General features: G+C 43.6%; 1 protein-coding gene across 2 annotated transcripts in view; it reads right to left on the reverse strand.

Moving 5' to 3' along the window:
• The window catches only part of LOC126236568 (neuropeptide-like 1), a 452,585-nt gene that overhangs the window by 75,595 nt on the left and 357,230 nt on the right, over window positions 1-19,760 (reverse strand). For both annotated transcript variants that reach the window (XM_049945977.1, XM_049945976.1), the window contains exon 3: window positions 2,502-2,951. In XM_049945977.1, the coding sequence (XP_049801934.1) occupies window positions 2,502-2,951 (450 nt within the window). The remainder of the gene's footprint in view (window positions 1-2,501; window positions 2,952-19,760) is intronic.

Genomic DNA, 19,760 nt, shown 5'->3' on the forward strand with positions numbered 1-19,760 from the left:
TACAGGAAGCCAAGCCAATACAAAGCGAAGATACAAAACGAAAATTTTAAATAATCGATATTTGCATTCGCTTATAGGTCGATCAACGAAAACATCGACGATCCTGGTGCCGCCTACTAACACCGCCTTTCTGCGTGTTTATCGCGAAGGCTGTGCCAATAGTTAACATATTTAAGAAAAGAGCAATAGAACGGGACGAATTGTAAATTTAACTGTATTACGCTCAATTTTGCGAAATAGCCTGACACTGTAAAAATCCGCCAGGATCCCGGACAAAGAGCTAAAAAGGAGGACATGTCCGGATTAATCGGGACGTCTGGTCACCCTATATACAGGGTGGTCCATTGATCGTGACCGGGCCAAATATCTCACGAAATAAACGTCAAACGAAAAAACTACAAAGAACGAAACTTGTCTAGCTTGAAGGGGGTAACCAGACGGCGCTATGGTTGGCCCGCTAGATGGCGCTGCCATAGGTCAAACGGATACCAACAGCGTTTTTTTTAAATAGGAACCCCCATTTTTTATTACATATTCGTGTAGTACGTCAAGAAATCTGAATGTTTTAGTCGGACCACTTTTTTCGCTTTGTGATAGATGGCGCTGTAATAGTCACAAACATATGTCTCACAATTTTAGATGAACAGTTGGTAACAGGTAGGTTTTTTAAATTACAATACAGAACGTAGGTACGTTTGAACATTTTATTTCGGTTGTTACAATGTGATACATGTACCTTTGTGAACTTATCATTTCTGAGAACGGATGCTGTTACAGCATGATTATCTGTAAATACCACATTAATGCAATAAATGCTCAAAATGACGTCCGTCAACCTCAATGCATTTGGCAATACGTGTAACGACATTCCTCTCAACAGCGGATAGTTCTCCTTCTGTAATTTTCGCACGTGCATTGACAATACGCTGACGCGTGTATTCAGTCGTTGTCGGTGGGTCACGATAGCAAATATCCTTCAACTTTCCCCACAGAAAGAAATCCGAGGACTTCAGATCCGGTGAACGTGCGGGCCATGGTATGGTGCTTCGACGACCAATCCACCTGTCATAAAATATGCTATTCAATACCGCTTCAAACGCACGCGAGTCATGTGCCAGACATCCATCATGTTGGAAGTACATCGCGATTCTGTCATGCAGTGAAACATCTTGTATTGACATCGGTAGAACATTACGTAGGAAATCAGCATACATTGCACCATTTAGACTGCCATCGATAAAATGGGGGCCAATTATCCTTCCTCCTATAAATCCGCACCATACATTAACCCGCCAAGGTCGCTGATGTTCCACTTGTCGCAGCCATCGTGGATTTTCCGTTGCCCAATAGTGCATATTATGACAGTTTACGTTATCGCTGTTGGTGAATGACAAAATCTGTCATCGTCCCGTAATTTCTCTTGCGCCCAGTGGCAGAACTGTACACGACGTTCAAAGTCGTCGCCATGCAATTCCTGGCGCATAGAAATATGGTACGGGTGCAATCGATGTTGATGTAGCATTCTCAACACCGGCGTTTTTGAGATTCCCTATTCTCGCGCAGTTTGTCTGCTACTGATGTGCGGATTAGCCGCGACAGCAGCTAAATCACCTACTTGGGCATCGCCGCGTGGTATTAGCCTAGCGGTCTTGGGCGCTGCAGTCATGGACTGTGCGGCTGGTCCCGGCGGAGGTTCGAGTCCTCCCTCGGGCATGGGTGTGTGTGTTTGTCCTTAGGATAATTGATGTTAAGTAGTGTGTAAGCTTAGGGACTGATGACTTTAGCAGTTAAGTCCCATAAGATTTCACACACATTTGAACTACTTGGGCATCATCATTTGTTGCAGGTCGTGGTTGACGTTTCACGTGTGGCTGAACACTTCCCGTTTCCTTAAATAACGTAACTATCCGGCGAACGGTCCAGACACTTGGATGATGTCGTCCAGGATACTGAGCAGCATACATAGCACAGGCCCGTTGGGCATTTTGATCACAATTGCCATACATCAACACGATATCGACCTTTTCCGCATTTGATAAACGGTCCATTTTAACACGGGTAATGTATCACGAAGCAAACCCGTCCGCACTAGCGGAGTATTACGTGATACCACGTACTTATACGTTTGTGAGTATTAGAGCGCCATCTATCACAAAGCGAAAAAAGTGGTCCAACTAAAACATTCATTTCTTTACGTACTACACGAATATGTAATAAAAATGGGGGTTCCTATTTTAAAAAAAAACCGCAATTGATATGCGTTTGACCTATGGCAGCTCCATCTAGCTGGCCAGCCATAGCGCCTTCTGGTTTCCCCCTTCAAGCTCGACGAGTTTCGTTCTTTGTAGTTTTTTCGTTTGATGGTTATTATGTGAATATTTGGCCCGGTCACTTTCAATGGACCACCCTGTATACGCGGATTGACTTAGGAACGTGATCAATTGTACAAACGACATCGGCTGTAGCGAGGGTACGCTACCGCGGAGTGGGGAGGTACGTACGCTGTAGAGCTGCTGCATGAGGCTGTCCAGTGAGAGGTCGTCGTCGTCGGTGTCGTCGCCGGCGGCGCCCCTCCTGCCCGGCGTGGGCAGCAGGCCGCCCCTGGCCAGCGCGCCCACCGACCGCTTCTCGCCGCCGTTGCCGTCGCCGTCCAGGAGCACGGGCCCGCTGGGGCTGAGCAGGCCGTTCTTGGCCATGGCGGCGATGTTGCGCTTGCCGGCGCCCGGCAGCAGCGCGCCCGCGCGCGCCAGCGACGCCACGCTGCGCTTGTCGGCACCCTCTTCTCCGCCGCCCTCCGCCTCCGCTGCCTCCGCCTCCGCTTCGGCCTCCGCCGCCTCCAGCACGGCCTGCTCCTCGCGCGCCTCCTGCGCGTCCAGCTCGCGCCGCAGCGCGTCCAGCTGCAGATGTCGCAGCTGCTCCGTCGCCGCTATCTCCTCCAGCAGAGCGTCCACCTGCACACGCGCACAGCCCACACGTCGGGAACGGCAACGCTATTTGTCATTGGTCTATACCAGGTGTACCGGTATGGAATGAGCGTTTTTTTGTGAAAATGAAACACTAATTTTGAATTGAAAAGTAAAACCATTTTATTCAAAGCATTGACCATTGCTTTCTATACATTTTGACCACCTTTCTGGCAATTTGTGGACACCACGCCAATAGAAATGTTCGTCGTTTGAAGCGAACCAATCAGACACCCAATTTTCGACTTCTTCGTAGGAATGGAAGCGTTCCTCAGCCAATGCGTGTCCCATTGATGAAAACAAATGGTAGTCGGAAGGGGCGAAGTCTGGTGAATGCGTCGGATGGGGTAGCAGCTCCCAGCCAAGTGTTTTGATTGTATCCTGAACCAGTTTTGCTTTGAGTGCAGGTGCATTGTCGTGTAAAAAAAAAAAAAAAGCTTTACCGTGTCTTCTGGCCCATTCTGGACTTTTTTTGATCAATGCATAGTTCAAATTGATCATTTGTTGTCTGTAGCGATCAGTATTGACAGTTTCACCTGGTTTGTGAAGCTCATGTTACACCACGCCTTTCTGATCCCACCAAACACGGAGAATTGTCTTCTTGCCGAATCGATCTGCTTTTGCAGTCGATGTTGATGGTTATCCCGGATTAACCCATGATTTTTCCCGCTTAGGATTCTTAAAATAAATCCATTTTTCATCGCCAGTAACAATTCGATGCAAAATTGATTTTCTTTCATCTCTTTGAAGCAAAATTTGACAAATGGTTTTTCGGTTTTCCATCTGTCTGTCGTCCAATTCATGTGGCACCAATTTTTCACACTTTTGGATCTTTCCCATAGCTTTCGAACGGTCAGAAATTGTTTGTTGTGCAACATCTATCATTGATGCCATTTGCTTCTGACTCAAAGTTTCATCTTCATCCAATATTGCTTGCAATTCGGCGTCTTCGAACTTTTTTGGTGGTCTTCCACGTTCTTCATTTCTTACATCAAAATCATTATTTCTGAACCGTTGAAACCATCTTTTGCATGTTGCTTCTGATAGAGCATGGTCACCATATGCCTCAACAAGCATTCGATGCAACTCTGCAGCACTTTTTTTTCAAATGAAAACAAAAAATTAATGCTTTCCGTAAATCATCACTTTCTGGTACAAAATTCGACATTGTTAACACGATGAAAACATGTGATGTTGTTTGTTCCACGACTTGAGGTATACTAAATTTCTTTGACAGATGCCTTATCAACAAAAAAAAAAAAATTAAGGCTCATTCGCAACAAATGTTCGCATCGACACATTTGTATCTGAACGCTCATTTCATACCGGTACACGTGGTATTACTGTACGGGGTGTAATGGGCATGAGTGCACATCAGTGTGTTGGTTGTTTTTTCTCTGCATCGAACGGTCTTCCCATAGACGCGTCACAAACTTTACGATCTGATGTTTCCTGCATGGCCGTAACTACAACACTAAGTGGACTATACCTGTCAGAATAGAACAACCGGTTTGCATCCGCATGTTAATACTTCAGCACGATACTTGCTGCCCAGGGGAAATAAGCATTAATGGCTTACTCTTTCCAAGAGTACTTGGAGGTACTACCAAACCTAAAAGCATATGACTTGTAATAGGTATAATTATTAGTCTGTAATTGACGTAAATACCACTAATCTAATGTTGTTCAGTACACCTTCCTCAGTCACCAAGAAAAACATTTACACTTGTAACCGTTAATCCTGTGTATTATTAAACAGCTAAGCCACTGCACAGTGCATGCTTCCAGTTGCACTACGTCTACTATAACAAACCAGAATTACGGGGATCTTTGAACAATAGTAGTTTACGATGCCAAGCGTGTAAGACGAAATTTTCGATTAGATTATTTTTTCAACTATCTTTCACCTAAAATTACAACTCTGAAGTACAAGAGGCAAGCCTATCTGATCGGAGTATTGTACGTAAATATCTACATAAATTTCACTCTTTTCTAAGTTTTTCTGTAAGCCTTTGGACAATTATTTTTGATTTTGATTTTAAGAGGCGTTAATCATCCTACAAATTACCCCTATTTTATTTTCCAATAAATGACATATCTTTCGTACTTTTTTGACTGTATTTTTGTTCTGTCGTTGTAACTACAAAAATGCTTGTATTTTTTTCTTCGCCAGGCGCATTTTGCTTTGTTGAGGTAAAGCATCATCAGTGGTGGTGATTTTCGCTTACATCGGGAAATGCCGTCCGCTAGCACATCTTTGGTGTTTTTCTGCTTTAGACACTGATAGTTGTGCTCTAATTTTTAGTTCTTCTGCAGCATTTCTTCTGTTTTGCAGACCAAACAGGTTCTGAGCAAAAAAGTGTGCTGTGAAAAACGTAAGAGATGCATAGCACTGCAGAACAACTAAAAATCAGACAAATATCAGCGTCTAAAGCAGAAAAACGTCAACTATGTGCTTTCAGACGACATTTCCCGATGTAAGCGAGAAATAAGGAGAAAATCACCACCACTGATGATGCTTTACCTCAATGAAGCAAAACGCATCAAAAAAACCACGCATTTTTGTAGTTGTAACGACAGAAGAAAAATACCCTCAAGAATTGTATAGCAACTACGGAAAATACGGCTACACAAATGAAGGAAATTTCGCACATTACTGAATATTTTGATTACGAAATTTCTCACAACATTTATAGTCAATTGAAACAAGAAATATTACAATCTTTCGACAGGAAACAGAATTTTTCTTAAAAAATTGGCATATGAAAGAAAATATAAAGTGTTTGTTATTTTGCTGTTGTGGAATACACCATAATTTTTATAAAACTATTTCAAAGTTATGTATGATAATATATCTTTATTTTTTTATAAATTTTAGCAACATCAGGAGTTGTGTTTTCTTTGTAACTGTTTATTCATATACTAGAAAATACACAAATGTACAAGAGTTAATTTGACCAGTTGCCAGTTCTAGAACAATCTAGAACTTCATACTGTAATATTAGAATATCGTTTGTCGTACTCGCCAAAAGTAGTTAGTCTCTGACGTGGACTCGAGTGACACGCACTTTGTCTGGACGCGATTTGTAAGTTAGTCTTTGCGCTGTAGGCAGAATGTGAGCCAAGTACGACTTATTTATGTTGGAACCTGTAATTCATATTGAAAATGCATTCGAAATGTTTTACGAAAGTGTTGATTGAGCACAGTGATCAATATGAAATCTGTGAATGCTCGAAAGAAGAATCTGTCTAGCGATGTGCAGAAAAATAATGCTTAAAGTTCATTGTTTTACCACATCTGGATGGGACATCAAATGTGATGAAAATGTGAACACATAACGTCACTGGATTTTTACAGCATTCCCTAAACAAGACGTTTTGAGCCACAAATACATTCAGGAAATAAGGTAACTATTAAAATTTTTGTTCATTGCATCGTCCTATTTAGTTTTTTTTAACATTACTGTTTTCCGTATCGTGTAACTACACATTTACATTACTATATGGTTAGCTGAAGAAATGCAATTAATCATCATCAACTTCCATATGATTTTTGAATGGACGTAAGGAGCAGCGTGTGTTAGACAACCTAACGGCTTCGAGGGACAATAAAAATTTTATTTTCAATACTCCATAAAATTATTGAATTATTTACCTGGTTTAAAAATTTAAAACCCTGTCATGGTTTGCTAATTAATAGGAATAATCTTGTGTTAAAGGTTTAACGCAGTAAGAAAAGTACGAGGGTATTATGACTTGTCATGTATATTACTCGGTCGTCCACTTCCTTAGCTGCGTGAGAACCATGTCTGAATAACATGCAGGGGCGCAGGTTCGATTCCCGCCCGGGTCGCCGATTTTCTCCGCTCAGGGACTGTGTGTTGTGCTGTCTTCATTGTAATTTCATCATCATCAACATGCACGTCGCCTGCTGTGGTGTCAACTGAAAGGACTTACAACTCGATGGCCGAACTTCCCCAGGTGGGGACTCCCAGCCATCAATTTCGTATAAGAATTTAATTTAATTAGTTCGTCGACATTTTTGCTTCGCTGAAGCAAGTTGTAACCCCCTGCCAGTAGAAGGCACCGAACTGTAGCGTGTAACCCCGTGATGCGTAGCATAGCTATAGGGTGGTCCATTGATCGTGACCGGGCCAAATACCTCACGAAATAAGCGTCAAACGACAAACTACAAAGAACGAAACTTGTCTAGCTTGAAGGGGGAAACCTGATGGCGCTATGGTTGGCCCGCTAGATGGCACTGCCATAGGTCGAACGGATATTAACTGCGTGTTTTTAAATAGGAACCCCCATTTTTATTACATATTCGAGTAGTACGTAGAGAAATATGGATGTTTTAGTTGGACCACTTTTTTCGCCTTGTGATAGATGGCGCTGTAATAGCCACAAACAAATGGCTCACAATTTTAGACGAACAGTTGGTAGTAGGTAGGCTTTTTTAAATTAAAATACAGAACGTAAGTACGTTTGAACATTTTATTTCGGTTGTTCCAATGTGATACATGTACCTATGTGAACTTATCATTTCTGAGAACGCATGCTGTTACAGGGTGATTACCTGTAAATACCACATTAATACAATAAATGCTCAAAATGATGTCCGTAAACCTCAATGCATTTGGCAATACGTGTAACGACATTCCTCTCAACAGCGAGTAGTTCGCCTTCCGTAATGTTCGCACATGCATTGACAATGCGCTGACGCATGTTGTTAGGCGTTGTCGGTGGATCACTATAGCAGATATCCTTCAACTTTCCCCACAGAAAGAAATCCGGGGACGTCAGATCCGGTGAACGTGCGGGCTATGGTATGGTGCTTCGACGACCAATCTACCTGTCATGAAATATGCTATTCAATACCGCTTCAACCGCACGCGAGCCATGTGCCGATATCCATCATGTAGGAAGTACATCGCGATTCTGTCATGCAGTGAAACATCTTGTAGTAACATCGGTAGAACATTACGTAGGAAATCAGCATACATGCACCATTTAGATTGCCATCGATAAAATGGGGACCAATTATCCTTCCTCCCTTAATGCTGCACCATACGTTAAGCCGCCAAGGTCGCTAATGTTCCACTTGTCGCAGCCATCGTGGATATTCCGTTGCCCAATAGCGCATATTATGCCGGTTTACGTTACCGCTGTTGGTGAATGACGCTTCCTCGCTAAGTAGAACGCGTGCAAAAAATCTCTCATCGTCCCGTAATCACTCTTGTGCAAAATTTTGAAAAACACAGCCCTCAGTCGCGAACACAATTAACTTGTGACCTAGGTTTCGGTGTCGCAATGGACACCTTCTTCGAACAAAATTAAAACTAAATGTTACAGCATAACGGACCAAAAAATACGAAAGCTGCGCTCATACCTGACAGCGTCAGATACTTCATATTGGAGAAAACATTGCTATCCCTTTCCACGTGAATTAAACAGGTAATCACTGATCAGGAACGCCTTTTCATTCACGTTCCTCTACGAAAGTTATTGATTAAGAAACACGGTACTGTTTCAACATTAATCCCGCACGGCTTTCTGCGAAATAACGAATTACTCAAAACACCTTTGTCCTACGAACCGACGTATAATCATATTTTACAGCAAATTCTTCACACTATTTATCCGCGACGCGGATGCACGCGACAGCTCCGTGTTAAAGCCCGACAACTACTCATTGCACATGACAAGCCGGCATGTGACCAGTAGCGCAGGAGCATTGTTAATTTTATACAGCAAGAAAGTGCTGTCTCCAGTCAAAAGGCGCTCTCAGCTTCAAAAATTCCAGGACCCAGCGATAATTCGGGAGTACAATAACGTTACGTCATAACGTCAACAATAGCAGTACCCCTTATATCTCCCCCTCAGAATAATTAAAAAAAAACGCAAGAAAGACATTGTTAGACACCCCCCGCCCCAAAGAAAAAAAAGAAAGAAAACAGAAATCCCAGAGAAACAAATAAGCGAACAACCCAGCTATAGACCAATCCCATTATATTATTATAAAAATACACTAGGTGATCAAAAGTATCCGGACACCTGCCTGAAAATGACTTACAAGTTCGTGGTGCCCTACATCGGTAATGCTGCAATGCGATATGGTGTTGGCCCACGCTTAGTCTTGATGACAGCTTCCACTACGCAGGCATACGTTCAATAAGGTACTGGAAGGTTTCTTGGGGAATGGCAGCCCATTCTTCACGGAGTGCCGCACTGAGGAGAGGTATCGATGTAGGTCGGTGAGACCTGGCACGAAGTCGCCGTTCCAAAACATCCCAAAGGTGTCCTATAGAATGCAGGCCAGTCCATAACAGGGATGTTATTGTCGTGTAACCACTCCGCCACGGGCCGTGCATTATGAACAGTGTTGAAAGATGCAACCGCCATCCCCGAATTGCTATTCAACAGTGGGAAGCAAGAAAGTGCTTAAAACTTCAATATATACCTATGCTGTGTTAGTGCCACGCAAATCAACAAGGGGTGCAAGCCCCATCCACGAAAAACACGTCCACATCATAACACTACCGTCTCCGAAAAATTACTGTTGGCACTACAAATGCTGGCAGATGACGTTCACCGGGCATTCACCATACCCACATCCTGTCATCGGATCGCCACATTCTGTACCGTGATGCATCACTCCACACAACGTTTTTCCACTGTTCAATCATCCAATGTGTACGCTCCTTACACCAAGCGATGCGTCGTTGGGTTGGGTTGTTTGGGGAAGGAGACCAGACAGCGAGGTCATCGGTCTCATCGGATTAGGGAAGGATGGGGAAGGAAGTCGGCTGTGTCCTTTCATAGGAACCATCCCGGGATCTGCCTGGAGCGATTTAGGGAAATCACGGAAAACCTAAATCAGGATGGCCGGACGCGGGATTGAACCGTCGTCCTCCCGAATGCGAGTCCAGTGTCTAACCACTGCGCCACCTCGCTCGGTGCGCTGCGTCGTTTGGCATATACCAGCGTGATGTGTGGCATATGAGCGGCCGCTCGATCATGAAATCCAAGTTTTCTCACCTCCTGCCTAACTGTCGTAGTACTTGCAGTGGATCCTGATGCAGTTTGGAATTCCTGTGTGGTGGTCTGGATAGATGTCTGCCTATTACACATTACGACCCTCTTCAATTGTCGGCGATCTCTGTTAGCCAACAGTCGAGGTCGACCTGCACGCTTTTGTGCTGTACATGTCCCTTCACGTTTCTGCTTCACTATCACATCGGAAACAGTGGACGTAGGGATGTTTAGGATTGGAAACCTCGCTTACAGGTGTATGACACAAGTGACATCCAATCACCTGACCACGTTCGAAGTCCGTGAGTCCCGCGGAGCGCCCATTCTGCTCTCTCGCGAGGTCTAATGACTACTGATGTCGCTGATATGGAGTACCTGGCAGTAGGTGGCAGCCCAGTGCACCTAATATGAAAAACGTATGCTTTTGAGGGTGTCCAGGTACTTTTGATCACGTAGTGTTGTAATAGATCCTGGCAGGGGACACCAAAGTGAAAGTGAACCCATTTGTGGGCTATATAGAATATGTTTGATTGAGAACCTGGCATGGTCGTACACAATGAAAGTTAACACTTGGGGTGACTATATAATAGCGATGATTTGACTGAGAATGTAAGCAAAGTTTAGTTTACTGACAACATTTATTTTCCCATAAACAAAGACAGACAGAATATATGTTAAACACGTTATGAAAGAATCGTGAACAACAAACAGGTGACTTAAGACCACAATGGACAAGGATCATGGGTGGAAAAAGTGAATCAAGTACTCGGGCTCTAAAATATGGATACGGGTGTCCGTATTAATCTGATGCTGAGCAGACTTTGACTGTCCAAATCTATAGAAATTTCTATTCATGTAGCTGAGAGCAAGTGGCGGTTGGGATTTGTACGCCCAGACAAGACCGGAGCAGCAATACGTTACCCTGTTTGCTTCGTGCAGCGATGTTACTTGCAGCTGGCGAGGCGTGGGCGGCAGATGCGAGGCTTAAGACGGCACCTGTGAATCGATCGCAGCCACGAAAGAAATGAAAAATCTCACGATCTAGCATTCAGGCAGACAGATCGCAATTTACTCTTTACCAGAGCCTTGAAAACACGGCAGATTTCACTGTGTGACACACCCGTTTGCTGGTCGTACCAAGGACCAATCTAGCTCACTTATATGACAGAGTGCACAAGGATGCCAAACGCCAAGACTGTGCCCTCGGCAAACGAGTAGTCCGAGATGTTTGAAGTCACACTGTCAGTACAGTAAGAACTTCACCACAGGCTACCCAGTCTAACTAGTCGCAAGTGGTCTTAGGACAGGTCCCAAATACCAATCACACATGCTTCCAGACCAAAGTCCAGAACGAGAGTGTCACGCACCTCCTGATCAGCACAATTCCCGTTTTTCCGCAAAGTTCACGAACGACACCCCCTCTTGAGCCAATCATAGGGCTTCAGAGGCGCTAAATCTCCCCTCCTACACGACAGCACAAACTCACAGCGAACCATTGCAACAGTTAAGAGACCTGCATCTCTGGAAAATAAAAGAAACCGCCAATTATTGACTTTTTTAAGTTTTCGCGGTGGGAGAAGATGTTTTTCTCCGAAGTCGCGACCCGTCCCACAGCAACAAGCGAGCAAGTACAATCTTTAAGATCTTTATGTAAATTGCCTGTGCCTTGGAGCATGTTAGTCCTAGATATGAGGAGTAATAAAGATTCTATCGCTAAACGTTTCTCAGACGCCAGAGTTTCTTTTTAGGACCGAGGCGGCCAATGGAAGTGGGTCACAGGCCTATTGGCAGTAACGGCGAACAGGAAAATTTTTATTGGGCGTGGTGCAGCCCACAATGCCCGGTTCACGTCACCGTGCAGACGAGTCCCTTCAGTCCGCCACCCCCAGCCCAGCTTTCAGCTGGCGCCAATGCAGGCATAGTGGGCATCTTCCTGTTGGAGACCCGTCTCGACTAGTGGGTGCCCCGGGGCGTGAGTCGTGCTTGGGTAGCTCATTTGGTAGATAACTTGCCCGAGGAAGGCAAATGTCCTGAGTTCGAGTCTCGGTCCGGCACACAGTTTTAATCTGCCAGGAAGTTTCATATCAGCGCACACTCCGCTGCAGAGTGAAAATCTCAATCTGGAAATCCGTGAAAATAGTTCCGAAACTACTTCACGCATTTCAGTTAAGTCTCCATAGCCTGAAACTCATCCTCATTATGATTTTTCTGATAAAATATATATTACTACTATAAAGGCTCATTCACAAAGATCTGTCGACATTAGTGCACAGGTTGTGCGCAAAGCAGTGCTATTACAATGTCATCAATTCTCAATCAATTCAAAACAATATATTTTGTGTTGGCTGTAGCAGAGGACACATGGTAGCCCTTAGTGGCTTGCACCTCTGTTGCATTTTATTTTAATTCTAAGTATCTGACGCTGTCAGGTATGACCGCAGCTTTCGTATTTTTTGGTCCGTTATGCTGTAACATTTAGTTTTAATTTTGTTCGAAGAAGGTGTCCATTGCGACACCGAAACCTAGGTCACAAGTTAATTGTGTTCGCGACTGAGGGCTGTGTTTTTCAAAATTTTGCACAAGAGTGATTACGGGACGATGAGAGATTTTTTGCACGCGTTCTACTTAGCGAGGAAGCGTCATTCACCAATAGCGGTAACGTAAACCGGCATAATATGCGCTATTGGGCAACGGAATATCCACGATGGCTGCGACAAGTGGAACATTAGCGACCTTGGCGGCTTAATATATGGTGCAGCATTATGGGAGGAAGGATAATTGGCCCCCATTTTATCGATGGCAATCTAAATGGTGCATGTATGCCTAAAGAACGGCAAAACTGAGTCATTTGATTTGTACTGTTGTTATTTAAAAGTGACATTTTCTATTTTTTAACGGAACAATGTTAAATATTTGAAACATAAAAGAGATAAGATTTCCTACAAGGCGCATGGACAGGCTTATTTCGTAACGAAGTGTGTTCTCTGTGAAAAGCTCCCATATTGGTCTGCGATAGACATTAAATCAACAAAAATAACCGAAAGAAGAAGCTTTACATGTGACAGCGACAGTAATTTTACAAACGTGACATTCGAAATGCTTGGGACAAGGCCGATGTTATTCACTGGTAAACTGTGTGGATCGCAGCACCATGACTCCTCAGTTCTAAGCACTGAGGAATTCTTCTAGACAAAAGCACTTGATAAGTATGTAAAGTGAACAGAAACCCCTACTACAACGATTAATCACTGCGCAACAGAACCAAAAATAAGCGTGCGTGCATGTGTACTAATCCAGCAAAAGCTATTACCCGGCGTTGACATTTTCTTGAAACGTGTCTCTCGAGGCGTAAAACGACACTACTGAGAATATAGGAAACATGTGTCTTTCAAATGGTTCAAATGGCTCTGAGCACTATGGGACTTAACATCTGAGGTCATCAGTCCCCTAGAACTTAGAACTACTTAAACCTAAGGACATCACACACATCCATGCCCGAGGCAGGATTCGAACCTGCGACCGTAGCGGTCGCGCGGTTCCGGACTGAAGTGCCTAGAACCGCTCGGCCACACCGGCCGGCTGTGTCTTTCTCTATCTACGTTTTAGTCTGCGATATCCTAACAATTTCGTTCAGGAATATGCTGAAATTTTAATTTGGCTCACAGTTTGCTAGAACATTAGATCCTGTGACAATGTGGAAACTGCGTCGTCAGAAAATCTTTAAGAAATTCTACATGGGATCACCCTCGTCCACGACGTCTTTTCTGCTCGAAATATGGCTGCAGGAACACAGCACTTGCTGTCAACCTCTCAGAGAAACAGCTACTCAGAGGCGTAAACAAAACGTGCGCTTCTCCAGAAACGGAGCATTAGAAGGCCTTCAGCAGGATAGAAAACGCCTCGCCTTCTGTAAACACTCAGGAGTGCGCTCAGCGAAGGTGGCACGGGTCCTCAAAGAACATAACGTAAGAACAGTCTGATACTAGCTAGTATGTCGTGTCTCTAATTAACATGTCGCTATTACCCACATCCAGTCATGGTATGATTTTGTTTACAAAACAACACTCGTGTGACTAAATCCAGAATATACTGAAGGCGTGTGGGAGCCATAAAAATAGGACTATTTGGAGATACTGAACGCCTATAAAGAAGAACAACACTTATAGTCACAGTCCGCAAGTAGTGGTATAGTGGCTAGCGTTCCTGCCACTGGATCACGGGGTCCTGAGTTCGATTCCCGTCCGGGTTGCGGATTTTCTCTGTCGGGCGACTGAGTGTTTGTGTTGTCCTCATCGTTTCATCATCATCATCTGTGACAGTGACTAGATTGGACTGTGAAAAAATTTGGACTGTGTAAAAATTGGGACTTTGTACGGGCACTGATGACCGCGCAGTTGAGCGCCCCACAAACCAAACCAAACAAAACAAACAAACGCATAGTCACAGGTATTTTTGACCTACTTATTGAGACGCACCGCAAAGACAGGAACAGGCTAATTGCGGAACACTCAAGCAGTCATTCTTCTGGGGATCTGTATACAAATGGACGAGAAGAAGCCCTAATTAGTGGTGAAATTAGTAGCACCCTCTGTCACGCACATCACAGTTGTTTGCAGAGTGTATATGTAGAGGTGGATGCAGAGTTAGAACTTACAGCTATATCCACCAGTAGAGGAGACCTCTCTGTTAGAGGTAAATTGTTTTAACAACATTTCACACAGTCCCTGGTAAAAGCATGCTTTTGAGCAAAACGTGTGAGGGAAAAACAATTAGTTGCATCAGAGCGTTTGAAAGGCATCAGCTGTTCGTACCGACTCCTTTCATGAATGCGCAAGCGCGCTACACGCATGTGTTCTGTTTTCGAGCCAAAGTATCGTAGTTCTGCCGGGCAACATTACACTGGCTGGCTCCCGCAGAATCTGTGGACGGTCTCGCGTGGTGTATTTTGCCAAGTTCAAACGCTATGTAGATCATATTCGAGTTGGGACTTTTGAGTCTGCGGACGGGCAATGCGGATGTGCGGTTTCGACATGCTGTTTCGGATATTTCGGTGAGGTCACTACAGGCTTCTGTGCATTTCACGTGCATCATTTTCGCTTCTTGCAGAGCATGTTATTTTTGAGTCATGTTTGTACAGGTTAATTTCTTATGTTGCATATTTGTTCAAAATGTAACGAAAATCAGCTTTCCTTTGTGATGAGTTGGGAACGATGTGCCTAAGTAAATGTTGTTATCCATTTTGGTTCAAATGGCTCTGAGCACTATAGGACTTAACATCTGAGGTCATCAGTCCCCTAGAACTTAGAACTACTTAAACCTAACTAAGCTAAGGACATCACACACATCCATGCCCGAGGCAGGATTCGGACCTGCGACCGTAGCAGTCGCGCGATTCCGGACTGTAGCGCCTAGAACCGCTCGGCCACAGCAGCCGGTATCCATTTTGGATTTTCATATCTGTCAACAATGGTGGCAATTGAAATTTACCACTCTGAACTAAAAACAGTAAGAACAGTTTCAATTTAGTTTTGGTCATGTTGTGTAGAGACATTATTTGTAATTTTTATGTCGTATTTGGTCCAAAATGGCTCCGAGCACTATGGGACTTAACTTCTGAGGTCATCAGTCTCCTAGACCTTAGAACTACTTAAACCTAACTAACCTAGGGACATCACAAACATCCATTCCCGAGACAGGATTCGAACCTGCGACCGTAGCGGTCGCTCGGTTCTAGACTGTAGCGCCTAGAACCGGTCGTCCACCACTGTCGTATTTGGAACCTGTATTAATCTACTATTGGGCTATCTATCTTCTACATCATTGTCGTGCTTTAGATTGTTATTCTAGTGCAATTTGCGTTTGTCTTTTCATTACATTACATTTAAAGTTTCCATTGTCCGAATATGCAAGCACATGGCTTTATATGCTATGTAGACGACTCAGGGTTTTCAGTATGCTGACATATATTTCACCGCATGTGGTGTGAAGATGGTTGCTAAGGCAACTGAAACTAGTCATCACACTGTTCATAACGAGATCTCGACGAATATAAAAAAAAAAAAAAATTAAAAATTGTTTTTTAGTTTCAAGAAATGTATGTCTTGCACCAGTGCTGTGTTTCCCATGAAGCACCTTTTTACTGTGTCGCAACTCTAAGAAATCCACTTGTGTCACATGGCCACAGATTATCCTACTGTTTTTCGTACCATTAACAGGTATGTCACCGAACAGGAATTTGCCAATGCACGGTGTCAGAAGCAAGGGCATCCCGATCAAACTCTCTAACATGAATTTCTTCATAGTTTTCTAGTAGTTGAAAGTTACTGCTCTGAGGTGGTAACTTCATAGTATACCGTTGGCAGATACACTATCTTGGACGAATTGTGTCTACTAGGTGGAACTCATTGCACTGTCATGTAATAATGCAGCAGCATTCCTACTCAGAACCTATTAATATGTTAACTTCAGAAACTTTTAAATACAAATCCCCACTGCGCTCGGCCGGCCGGGGTGGCCGAGCGGTTCTAGGCGCTACAGCCGGGAACCGCGCGATCGCTACGGTCGCAGGTTCGAATCCTGCCTCGTGCATGGATGTTTGTAAAGTCCTGAGGTTAGTTAGGTTTAAGTAGTTCTAAGTTCTAGGGGACTGATGACCTCAGCTGTTAAGTCCCATAGCGCTCAGAGCCATTTGAACCATTTTGAACCCACTGTGCTCGCGAAAGCACTGCCGTTGTTGTTAGATGAATCACAGTATCAGGGAACCACGTACGAAAACTGCATAAAAATCGAGATAAAACTTGCTTTGAAATTGTGATGAACCATTTAGTGAAACTTTTCAAGTCACGTTAGGCTTTCACTTGTTCTGACGATATAAGGAAGAAAGGAAGCGAGATTAAGGTTTAATGTGCCGCCAATGAAGAGGTGATTGAAAGCGGAATACAAGCTGATATCGGACTTGTGCTTTTCAAAGGAATTGTAATGTCACGTTCCAGGGCGGACTTTGCGCCAGAGATGTATCTGTGCTGGGAGCCAGATCACTGCTCGGAGTATATGGACCCAAAGTACCCATACCTAAATGAAATATAAGGGTTCCGTGCTATTCTCAACTCACTCATTGGTCATTACGAAGTTATAAAACATGAAATCAATAATGTTCAGGGCTCTTTCTTCAGCGCACTTCTGACTGATCTTTTTTGCGATCACTTCTGACTACTCTCGTCTGAGGAGGTGGTACTGTTGTATAGTATTCTAGGTTAAATAAAAATGTTAAAAAAAGTGTTTGTTTGTTATCTTGATTAGTGCCCCTACCCTGATTTATGAAACATTTAATAAATTTTCTGCAAAGATCAGATGCTGAACAGTTACTCAGTGGACTATTTGAGATTTATAATGTGTCGTAAACTGGTATCCTATGTGGCAGTAGCTGACATTCCTTGATTAATATTTATTGTTTCATTTAACGACATTAGAACCTGTACTTCCGTAACGAGTCCGATTCGCAGATTAACTTTAGTAATAATGTTATTTGCATTAGTATAAGCTTTAATAACAATTTATTATACCAGAGAGGACAAACCGAATAGAAGGTATATTTTCTGTTCGTTGAATGCATAGGTACACTATAGAATCATACTGGCATTTGCCTTAAGTTAAACGGGGAGACCACTCAAAACCTATATGTGGATGGGTGGGATGGGTATTTGAACCGCTGTTCTCCCAAATCGAGTCCCTTCTGTAATCTCTGTGTTATGTCGTAATCAATGTCCGCAACTCAAATCCTCTGTGCTCAGTACTCGACATACAGGAAGGCATAAGAAGTCACGAGCGGCAGCAGTTGCCATACAGACGTTTAAAGGCTCTTTGAACGAAATACTCACGTTGTTTCATGATAGCAAACAGTATAACGTAATATTAGTATCTCAGAAAGGGCAGCATTCCTCATTGCATTCACGATTTGCACATCAGTATTTGTGAAATGGCCAACCCTTCGGAATGTGTGGCAGGACACGGACCAGCAGATGTACAGTTTGAGAACGCGGCCGCGCGGAATGCGACCGACCGGAAGACGTGGGATGGCTACCGGCGATATATGGTAGCCATTTTACGTGCGCGTAAAATCTGACGGCCTGAAACGAGCGGTTCCGGAACCCATAGGAGGCGGTTTTGGACGGCAGTCGCCATCACTCAGCGCAGCCGACATAACCTTATGTCGTATCGACACCGTGTTGGAACAGTGCCGGGATGGGCGTCGACGTCCGCGTCACTTTGCCCTGTTTTGTGTTTTACAAGAGGATTGCATCAGCTCGTTCATTGTTTTTCTTTTCTTTGAACTTTAATTGCAATGCGTTGGCATCATTCTGTTTGGTACTGTATGTGCATGATTTGAAGTTTGTATTTGCAGACAAAATATGTGTTTCCTAATTCTCTAAGCACCACTGGTTTTCGCGGTCCCATGGAGGAAATATGAGAAGTAAAGAGAAATATTTGCTAGTTCGTGAACAAAATACACGAACGCACTTTAAAAATGAAGCTGCAAAATATGGCACGTCTAGTAACTTTTATCGAATGCTCCACTACACTTCGAGGTTACACAGATAAGCTACGTGACACTATTTTTCTACATAGCCACCAAGTGTCTGTAACCAACGGTCGGTACGCTGTAAGAATTGTTGAATTCCTCGACAGTAGAAATCCGCTCCTTGGCCAAGAAGCCATTCGAGAACCGTTGTGTTAACGTCTTCATCGTTGGTTATTGTAGTTCTGCCTACAGTTCTAACGTGTGAAGTTGAATTGGGATCAAGAGACGCCCATTTACAAAATAGATTTTAGCACGTTAATGGATTTCGAGAGATTATCATTACTTTCGTTGCCTCATAACTTCGAATCTCTTTAAAACACATTCACTCGGGACGCAAAACAAACACAGTGAAACACTATCAAACTGAATTAGAAATCAAACTAGCTTGTATACACAGCTATATGTACTTGTATGCATTACTTAGTAATTCCTTCGACGGAGACCAAACGTGGATTGTTTCAAGGATGCGGAAGAAAATTCACTGTGCCCTCTCAAAGGAATCATCCCGGCATTTGCCTGGAGCGATTTAGGGAAATCACGGAAAGCCTAAATCAGGATGGTTGGACGCAGATTTGAACTGTCCACTTCTCAAATGCGAGTCCAATGTCCTAACAACTGCGCCATCTCGTTCTGTTTGATACTTAAAGCTACAACTCACTAAGTAATTATATGACGTTGGCACCTCTTAAAATGTAGATTATACAGCAAACCTGTAATCCATGACGAGTGCAGTCACTAACTTGATATATGATGATGATGATTAATGAGTTTAAAGAGACTGAACACCTATGGTTATCAGCCTCTTATCCAGCCCACAGGGTGGAATCTGTGTAACCTATCTGGCTGCTAGACTGGCAATTGTGCTCAGAATCGATTCGTGATCCACCACACAGTTTTAATTTGCCAGGAAGTTTCACACACTGTATGAGTTGGAATTGTGGTCATCATATTCAGACAAAAGTTTTTAAATTAATAGCATATTTGCCCGCATCTCGTGGTCGTGCGGTAGCGTTCTCGCTTCCCACGCCCGGGTTCCCGGGTTCGATTCCCGGCGGGGTCAGGGATTTTCTCTGCCTCGTGATGGCTGGGTGTTGTGTGATGTCCTTAGGTTAGTTAGGTTTAAGTAGTTCTACGTTCTAGGGGACTGATGACCAAGCTGTTAAGTCCCATAGTGCTCAGAGCCA

This window comes from Schistocerca nitens, chromosome 2, assembly GCF_023898315.1.
Source record: "Schistocerca nitens isolate TAMUIC-IGC-003100 chromosome 2, iqSchNite1.1, whole genome shotgun sequence".
Classification (NCBI taxonomy): Eukaryota; Metazoa; Arthropoda; class Insecta; order Orthoptera; family Acrididae; genus Schistocerca; species Schistocerca nitens.